This window comes from Vombatus ursinus, unplaced genomic scaffold (assembly GCF_900497805.2).
Source record: "Vombatus ursinus unplaced genomic scaffold, bare-nosed wombat genome assembly UNPS02009835.1, whole genome shotgun sequence".
In the NCBI taxonomy this organism is placed as follows: domain Eukaryota; kingdom Metazoa; phylum Chordata; class Mammalia; order Diprotodontia; family Vombatidae; genus Vombatus; species Vombatus ursinus.
In genome coordinates, this window is record NW_020949613.1 from 12,393,689 (window position 1) to 12,403,935 (window position 10,247).

Sequence of the window (10,247 nt, forward strand, 5' to 3'; positions counted from 1 at the left end):
GGAGGGGCTTGGCAGTTTACCTGATGCTGAGCTGGGGTCCTAGTGGTGGTATCTGGCATGTGCTGTGGTATTTTTCTGCATATCCCCTTTGGTACACAGAAGCTCATGGAGGTCTAGCCCATGGAGGATTCCTGTTTGCCCTGGACTACACTGAAGCATGTGGTGGTTCTTGGAGCTGGGGTCTGCTGCTACATTAAGGCACATGAAGAATGCTGGTATTGGTGTCTGCTTGCTCCACCACAGTGGGTTCTGGATCTCCCTCTGGTTTGCTGAGGTGGGGCTTGATGCTGGCTTGTTGTGATACTTTTTGTCTTGGAACGCGCTCACTTTTCACCTGAGTGAGATATACCTTTCTTTCTTTCCCATCCTTCAAGTCTCCTGGGCTAAAAGAACACTCCACCCTGTCTTTCCACTGACTCCACTGTTTCAGGATTTGTTCTGGGGTGCTATTTTATAGCAGTTTGGTTGTTTAGAGGTGAATATGGGAAAGCGATAGTGATTTACTGACTCCATGATATTTGAATGGTTCTTTTCTGGCTACTTGAAATATTTTCTCTTTGACCTGGGAGCTCTGTAATTTAGGTATAATATTCCTTGGGGTTTTCATTTTGGCATTTGTTTCAAGTGGTAATTGGTGGATACTTCCAACTTCTATTTTACCATCTAGATCTAAGATATCAGAGAAGTTTGCCTTGATAATTTCTTGTAATATGTTGCTTATGTTCTTACTTTAATTATGGTTTTCAGGTAATCTAATACTTTATCTCTAATAAATATATTATCCAGGTAAGCCATTTTTTTCCAATTAGATATTATAGCTTTTCTTACTTTTTTTTTATTCTTTTCATTTTATTTTATTGTTTCTTGCTGTTTTGTAAAATCTTTTAAATTCCACAGTGCATCCAGGGCCCTCTCCAGTTGTCCTGATCTATATCTCATCACTGGACTCATATGGCTACAGAGGGGAAAGTAAGGCTGTCAACTTTGCACAGCCCTCTCTCACTTAAATTCAATTCACTTGCATGTAATGGCATCATCTCCCTGATGTCATGATCCTCTTCAAGAATGAAGGACGAGCAACAAAAACTTCCACTTGTCCAATTCTATTTAAAAAAAAATTTTCAGTGAGCTTTTTTATATCTTTTGCATTTGGCAAATTTTACTTTTTAATGAGTTAATTTTCATCAGTGAATTTCTGAACTTTTTTTTCCCATTTGGTCAATTCTATTTTTAATGTGTTAACTTTCTTTGGAATTTTTTGTGCCTCTTTTACCAAGGTTTTAATTTTCTTTTCATAATTTTCTTCTTTGCTTTCTTTGCCTAATTTTTCCTTTACTACTCTTACTTGATTTTTAAAAGTGTTTTTTAGTCCTTCTAGGAATTCTTGTTGGGTTCGTATCTAATGCACACTTGTTCCTTGAGGCTTTGCTTGTAGCTGTTTTAACTTTGTTGTCTTCTTCTTCGTTTGTGTCTTGATCTTCCTTGTCATCATATTGGCTTTTTATGGTCAGGTTATTTTTTGTCAGTTGCTCCTTTGTACACCCTATTTCTTGATTTTAAACTGCATGTTAAATTTGGGCTCTGTTCCTGACATAGCATGGGGAGTGACACTGTCTCAAACTTGAGACTTTTTCTTGCTGTTATTTTCAAAGCTAGTTCTAGGGGTTTGGAAGCTTTTGGTACTTCTGAGGTAGTATGATCTGGGGAGAGATATGATCACTTATCTTCTCCTCTGCACTATGATCCTTACCCTAATATCTTGGGATTGCAATCAATACTGCTCTTCAGGACCCTGATCCCTTGGGATCTGAAATGATAGCATTCCTCAGGGTCCCTGACCCCTTTATACCAAAAATGATACTGCTCTTGAGAACGCCTACTCTCTCTTGACTGAAAGTGTTCTTCTCCACCCTTAAACTATGATTCAGAAGTGGGTATAGGTAATGGAATTGCCAAATAGTGACTCGTCCTTTGTCCAGTGCCATCCCAGAATCCCCTTTAATCTCTTTCTCTTTGGGGCCAGTTTTCAGGTCCACCTCTGTCTTGAGAGCTCCTGAAGTTTCTGCTGCTTCTGTTACCACCACCCAGTCCTACCACTGCTGGTGCACGCATGTGGGTTCTGGACCAACCTCCACCACAATGTCAAAAAATTTTTTTTGATCTCCTGAATTGTCTTGGGCTCAACAAATGTTTCACTCTGACATTTTGTTGACTCTGCTATTCTTGCTTTGCATTCAAGGCATTATTGTAAAGTTGTTTAGATGGGAATGTAAAGAGAGGGGTCTCACACTGCATCCGGAGCTATCCCCAGTGGTCCAGATCTATATATTGCCACTGGACCCAGATCTTCTGAGGGAGAGAGTGAGGCTGGTGACTGTGCAGCCCTCTCTCACTTAAAGCCGATTCACTTGCAAGTCCTGACATAACCTTCCTGATGTCATGGTCCTCTTTGAGAATGAAGGACAAACAATGAACAAAGTGAGAGCTCAACTGAGTGCTTCCCTTATTCTTCCATCTTGGCTTTGCCCCTCTTTTTTATTTTTATTGTTTCAGATATACGTTTTCATCGTATTTTGCATCACTATCACCACCTTTCTTTGCCCCTCCAGAAATTAAATCCTTCCCTCCTATGAAATAAATATCAGTAAGCAAATCAAATTCATACACTGGCTGTGTCTGGAAAAAAAAAAATGCATGTCTTCTTCTGTACCGCTAGTTACGATTGGTCCTTGCATTTTTCAGAGTTTTTAAGTCCTTTATAGTTGGTTTCCTTTACATCAGTGTTGTCAAACTCAAAGAGAAATGAGGGTTACTAATCCATATAAAAGAATCCCTAGAGGCTACATGTTGACTTAGTTTTAAAATTTAAGGTTATCAATGATTTATTGTACTTTTGGTTATTTTGTTAAATATTTCCCAATCACATTTTATTTTAGTTTGACCACACTTGGGAGTTGTAGGTAAGGAAGAAGAGTTTTTGACTCCTCTGCTTTACATTATTGTCATTGTATAAACTGTTTTTCCAAAATAGTTCAGGTGGATGTTCCCAAATTTATACAAATCTGTCCTTTTTAATAAAATATTTACATCTCCACAAGTCTGTTTAAGTTTCATTCAAATTACATTTTGCAGCATAAATGCAGATTCAATAAATATTTTCAAATAACTGATTATTTCAATCAAGTCCTACAGTCCTACATGATTTAGCACAATTTAGAAGTTTGATAATATTTCTTTCTTTCTTCTACTTACATAGTTCTTATCCTTATCACTATGTTTATGTCATTATTATTTACTTTTATTTTACAAGCTACCCCAAATCCTTTGGGGAAAAGAAAGGCATAGAGATAAGTGAATGAATGAAGGATCCAACATATTATTTTCCTTATTAAATAAACAAATAAACTGTAACCAATAAATGAGTTTTATAATCTTTTCCCTCTCTGAGCATTAACTATGATTCAGTATTTAAACTAATAGATGAAATATGCAATTCTTGCATTGATTTCACTCCCATATGAATCATTAATAGGCAAAAAGAATACATTCAAGGAGATAGAACCTTTATTAACATATGGGGCAGTGGCAGAAGTAGGTATGTTTAGAAAGTTTTTAGAATAAACGTGTGGAATATTCATTCTTCTACAACAATTTCTGACTAACTTCAAGAAGTTGTTTTTGTTTTGTTAATTCAACAAGTATTGATTAAGTTCCTGCTTATGTGTCAGGAACTCGACTAGGTATTTGTAATTTGAAGAAAAAAATGAAATAGTCCTTCTCTGCAAATGACTTGCCCATATTTACTTATGTATAAGACAGGTATAAAGACAACTCCAAATTATTAAAGTAATGATAATGATAATAACAAGACCCATAAACTTTTATATAATGCTTCAACATTTGCAAATGACTTTACAAATGTTAGCTCATTTTATATTCACAATAAATTTGGGAGATAGGTGCTGCTATTAACTTTCTTTTACAGATGAAGATGTAGAGGTGGATAGAGGTGAAATGACTTGCCTAGGGTAACGACAACTAGTAAATGTCTAAGGTAGTAGTTCAACTCAAGTCTTCCTAAATACAGGTCCTCCTGTCTATGCACTGTGCTATCTACCTGCCTTTTAATAAAAAAAAAAAAAGCTACAAAACTTATGTAAAGTAAATTTGGGAGTGGGGCATGGGAAGGAGAGAATACTAATAACTAGGAGGATCAGGCTATAGTTATGAAATTGGTTAATCATTTTAACCAAGCAGTCTCACTATTGAGTTTGTTTCCCTTGGGGGCACCTAATAGCTAAAAGTCAGAAAAAATTATATGACCAGAATTAGGGAATGACAACAGTTTTCTTATATAAATGGTATATGAAAGCGATTATATATATGTATATATATATATATATATAGATATAGATATAGATATATGGATAGATAGATATAGATATATAAATATAGATATAGATATAGTATATGGTATATGAAAGTGATTATATACATGTATATGTGTGCATATGTGCACACGAATACATATATGTATGGATTGTTTCTATTTATACATGAATTTACATACATGCATATGTGTAAATATGTATATACATGGATGCTTATAAACATACACATTGTGCATGAATGCATTTTCAATACATATGTGTGTGTATATTTAACACCTAATGTTTTTAAACATTATTACACAATATTACCCATTATTACACAATACACCTCTTCTCTGCCTTTCCCTCACCTTAACCGTCACATACTACAAGGTAAGTTCCTTCAGAGTAGACTTTACTTCATTTTTTGTATTTGTATCCCTTGCAGAATACCTGGCAAATAGTAAGCACTTACCATGTGCTCATTGTTATGTTTAAAGATTGAACATATCAAAGAAAAACATTTAAGGAAAACTCACTGAAAAATTACTTATGTTTGTCAGGGAATGAAACTTTGCACATCTGTGGTCCCTTATTTTTATCAACTATTCTCCCATATCAAGATTTGTCATTGTAATTAATCTGCTTGGAGTTGAATTTCAGAATTCTTTCATTTCTATTTTAATATTCACTGCATACATTGTCCTCTTGGTTCCAACCTCCAAAACTAAAAATAATCAGGAGACATTCAAAGTATTTTTGTTTGTTTTCCAAAATGATGTTGATTTTCTTAATTCACAATCTAATTTATAAAGTTGTGGGCATCAGTAAATGTAATTTTATCCATGTAGGTTTAAAATACCAGAGGACAATTAGCTATATTTTCCTTTTGCAATAAAAGTATTGCCCATTATGCTTACCTAATGCCACACAGAACATAATTCTTTTGGGAAATGCACAAAAAAATCCATATTATTGGGCTTTTTCTGCCTTGTATTATTGATTTCAATAAATAATGCACATACAAAGATAAGTTCCTTTAGTCACTTAGATGGACAAATGTTTTGGAAGTTGTGACTAGCTGCAGCTTTTATATTTTGAGGTGTTGAATTAGCTTCTCTTATATTAAATTACTTACTCTGAATCCTCCAATTATATTGCAATACAATCCTTCATTCAGACAGTTGATGCTGAGCAGTATGCAGTAGTCAATTACTTTCTCACAGTTCCTTCCAGCAAATCTTGGCATACATCTGCAAAAATCATGAGTATTTTTTAGAAAATATAAATTTTATAATACACTTTTACCTCATTACATTCTAAAGTTACAATTAAACTATATTCTACCAAGGATAAGAATAATTTTGCTTTATATCAGATACATAAGATAATTTATTTTTATAACTTATTATTAGGAGATAGGGACTGAACCTGTGAGTTCATTAATATGGGACAAAGTTGTCAAACTTCAGCCAGGACCAGATTAAAATATAATTGGAATATGTGTAACTAAATACATTAAAAATACCTTACAACATAGGTAGTGTTGTTTTGTGGTTTTCTAAGTTAATGTGCAACCTTCAGAGATCCATTTCTATTTGAGTTTATCACCACTGGTGTAGGGAACTCCTAGATAAAGAAACTCTCTCTATTAAAGTAAATTGACATTTTCTCCAAAACTTAAAGTCTTAGAACATTTCAGAGAGCTCTGGGAGGTGAAAGGCAGTGTCAGAGGTTGGATTTGAAAAAATATTCCTGTATTAGACACTACCTATCTACACATTTAACCAAACTGCTTCTTGACATGGTAACAACATTGTTCACTTTTAATTCATTTTTAAAAGAAAAAAATACATTTTTTTTCAGAAATAATCACTGAAAATATTGTTTTTAACTGGTTTGTCTTAATATTATCTTTTGGGAATTCATGTGTAAAATCAACCTTGAGCTAAAGTGATATTTAACAGTAAACCACTGGTTTTTGAAAGCTATTAGGAGAAATGAGTCTATTACCAAGAAATTGGGGGAAAATGATGACAAATGAGATAAAGACCCGTTAGCAGAGTCATTATGCACTGATGATTATCTAGTAGGAGACAATAATGACATACTTGAGTTTGAAGAAATAGTGTAGGGAGCCACTGTTAAGGATAATAGCATGACCACAGTTGGATTTGTTTAATTATAATTATAGATTTCCTTTAAAAAAAGAAGCTAACATTCTCTTCTCCAGTAGTTCATTAGCTCTACTCTATATGGTGCCCAGAGATGATGTGAAGGTTGTGAATATGTGTACTTGGTCTGGCTGGCTTCCTTTCCTCTCATTCTCATTAGTTAATAAGCATTCCCAACCCTACTCCCTGTAGTCTAAGTCACTTTCAATAGACTATTTCTATCTTCTATAGTCTCTGTCTTTCTCTATTTATTTTTGTCTTTCTCTCTCTTTCTACCTCCCTCTCTCACATTGCAATGATGAGGAAGCAAGTCTACTTAAGTTTTAGTATTTATTTTATAAGCCAAAATATTATACCTTTAAAAATTTGGACTATTAAATACATAAAGAGTAAATAAATATACCCATACTTCCATATTGGTATTTAAAGAATGTTGTTAAACCAAATTATAATGTGGAAGGCAAAATAACTACACAATATGTAGTAACAATTTAACTGGTGTGATGAAAGTACCATATGACAATTAAGCTTCATGATCACCTCATATAGATCTCCTTTGTGGGTTACAATTAGAATAATTTTGCTATATCAGTGATCATTGAAAATATATTTGCCGCATTTCTCCATAGAGGCACAAGAACCTAATGCAATGTCCTTTTTAGCGAAAGGAATTTCTTTTCTCTCTTTCTTGTATCTTCAAGAGAAGTTGGGTGATATATTTTGAACCAATTACAATAGTATGAAGACTTTAGAAGGGAATAATAAGTCACATAATGAGACAGTACAAACTTAACCACATCAATTATTTTACTCTCTAGTCACAGTAGAACATGACACTGGTTTAAATTGTTTATTTTCTTCCTTTCTTTCTTTCTTTTCAATTTGATTACTATTTTCTGCCTAATGAGCCACCTCTAAGTTAGATACTTTCCCCCCACTGGACAAGAGTGCCCAGATGTGCCTCGAATGTTTAAAGAACAAGTTGGAGAGAATTAAATCTATCATGTTTAATTTCTGATTTTCTAGCTATTCGTTATAATAGATGTAAATAATAGATTTGAGTTCTAGTGACTATTATAATAAATCGTGAAAAGGTAAAGAATTTTCTAATTTCATTAGCAAACTGAAATGTAATTTTATAATTATTTCAAATTAATAATTACAGTACTTTTGATCTTTTATTTGAATGCAGTGTCTTTTATCTCTCTTGTTACTCCCAGCACTTAACTCAGTTACAAGCACTTAGTACATGCTTATTAAGTGTCGATTAACTAACAGACAAATTCTACATCCAACTCATTTAATTTGCATTAAATATTGAATGACCATTACCATGAAAGCATGTTGAATAAAATAGATTGAAAAGAATAGAAAACTTGAGCTATAAAAGAACTTCTTTATCATCTAGTCCAATTCCTTTATTTGTATAAGAAAAAAATGAGTCTTAGAATGCCCAACTGATGAAGAGTTCACAGAGATATAATGATATTTCAATAACTGAAGCAATAAGAATGTATATAACCACATGTAATTATGCATATACAAAATTAGATTAAGAATAAAATAAGGGGGGGGAGGGCAGATCCAAGATGGCAGAGTAAAAGCAGTGACTTGCTTGAGCTCTCCCCTAAACCCCTTCCCTGTAAAAAATGGCTCTAAACAAATTCTAGAGCACCAGAACCCACAGAAAGACAGAGTGAAACAAATTTCCAATCCAAGAGAACCTGGATGATTGATTGGAAAGTTGCGTTGCACCAGGCTGGGAGAGGAGCACAGTTCAGCATGGGCCACGCAGGCAAAGATAGAGCCTCAGCAAACCTAGAGCAGTCCTCTGGGGATTGAATCAAGGGGAGCTGTGGTGGCTTCCAGACTTATCAACCCACAAATGTCAAAGACAACTTGAAAGGTCAGTAGAAAAGGTCTGTTGGACCTACGTGAGAGATGAGCTTGGTCTCAGCCCCAGTCCTGTTGCAGTCCCGGGGTGGCAGCTGCTTCCAGAGTTCTTGGCCCACAGACAGCTGGGTAATTGAGTGACTGACTAGAGGGGGATTGCAGGGATCTTTTTGCTGACACTGAGGCAGGATTCTCTTGTTTTGCCCATGCTTGGATCTGGGTCGCAGTTCTGGGTGGTGATCTTGGGGCGAGGAGAAGCGCTGGCATGCTGGAGCTTGTTGTGGTGCTACAGAGGGAGTCCTCCTCACAGTTCCAAGACAGAAAATAGTACTTGTGGTAACTCACAGATCAGAGCACAGGCCAGGAAAGGAGTAAACATCTCACCCTTGATCATACCATCTTGGAAGAAATGAAAATTTACAGGTCCCTAGAAGTATCTCTTAAAATAGATACACAAAACCCCCAAGCTTGGGACAGTACATTCTCCACACTGCAAGTAGACCCCTACCTTAACAAAGAGTTTAATACTCAAATAATTGACTGAGAACATGAGCAAACTGTGCAAGAAATGTCAGAATATAGAATCTTTCTTTGGTGACAAAGAAGATCAAAATATACAACCAGAAGAAGACAACAAAGTTAAAGCTCCTACATCCAAAGCCTCCAAGAAAAAATGTGAATCAGTCCCATTCCATGGAATAGCTCAAAAAGGATTTTGAGAAGCAAATAAGAGAAGTAGAGGAAAAACTGGGAAGAGAAATGAGAGTGATTCAAGAAAATCATGAAAAACAAGTTAACAGCTTGCTAAAGTAGACCCCCCCAAAAAAATACTGAAGAAAATAACACCTTAAAAAATAGCCTAGCCCCAATCGTAAAAGAACTCCAAAAGGCCAATGAGGAGAAGAATGCTTTAAAAAGCAGAATTAGCCAAATGGAAGAGGAAGTCTAAAAGCTCACTGAAGAAAATACTTCCTTAAAAATTAGAATAGAGCAAATGACTTTATGAGAAATCAAGACATCATAAAACAAAACCAAAAGAATGAACAAAGAGAAGACAATGTGAAATGTCTCAATGGGAAAACAACTGACCTGGGAAATAGATCCAGGAGAGATAATTTAAAACTTATTGGACTATCTGAAAGCCATGATAAAAAAAAAGAGCCTCGACATCATCTTTCAAGAAATTTTCAAGGAAAACTGCTCTGATTTTCTAGAATCAGAGGGTAAAATGGAAATTGAAAAATGCACTGTTCACCTACTGAAAGAGATCCCCAAAGGAAAACTCCTAGGAATATTGTAGCCAAATTCCAGAGTTCCCAGGACAAAGAGAAAATATTGCAAGCAGCCAGAAAGAAGCAATTCAAGTATTATGGAAATACAAAAAGGATGACACAAGATTTAGCAGCTTCTTCATTAAGTGACCAGAGAGCTTGGAATGTAATATTCCAGAGATCAAAGGTGATGGAATAACAGCCAAGCATCACCTACCCAGCAAAATTGAGTATAATCCTTCAGGGGAAAAAATGGACATTCAGTGAAATAGAGGACTTTCAAGCATTCTTGATGAAAAGACCAGAGCTGAATAGAAAATTTGACTTTCAAATATAAGACTCAAGTGAAACATGAAGAGGTAAACAGGAAAGAGAAATCATAAGAGACTTATTAAGGTTGAACTGTTTACATTTCTGCATGGAAAGATAATATTTGTAACTCAAGAGATGTTTGTCAGTATTAGGGTAGTTGGAAGGAAAAAATATATGTATATAGATAGATAGATAGATAGATAGATAGATAGATAGATAGATAGATA

At 34.8% G+C, this 10,247-nt stretch overlaps 1 protein-coding gene across 1 annotated transcript in view; it reads right to left on the reverse strand.

Moving 5' to 3' along the window:
* EYS (eyes shut homolog) overlaps window positions 1-10,247 on the reverse strand; it is a 294,766-nt gene that overhangs the window by 53,207 nt on the left and 231,312 nt on the right. Inside the window, 2 exon segments of the mRNA XM_027852899.1 lie at window positions 5,509-5,623; window positions 8,479-8,562. Of these exon segments, the coding sequence (XP_027708700.1) occupies window positions 5,509-5,623; window positions 8,479-8,562 (199 nt within the window).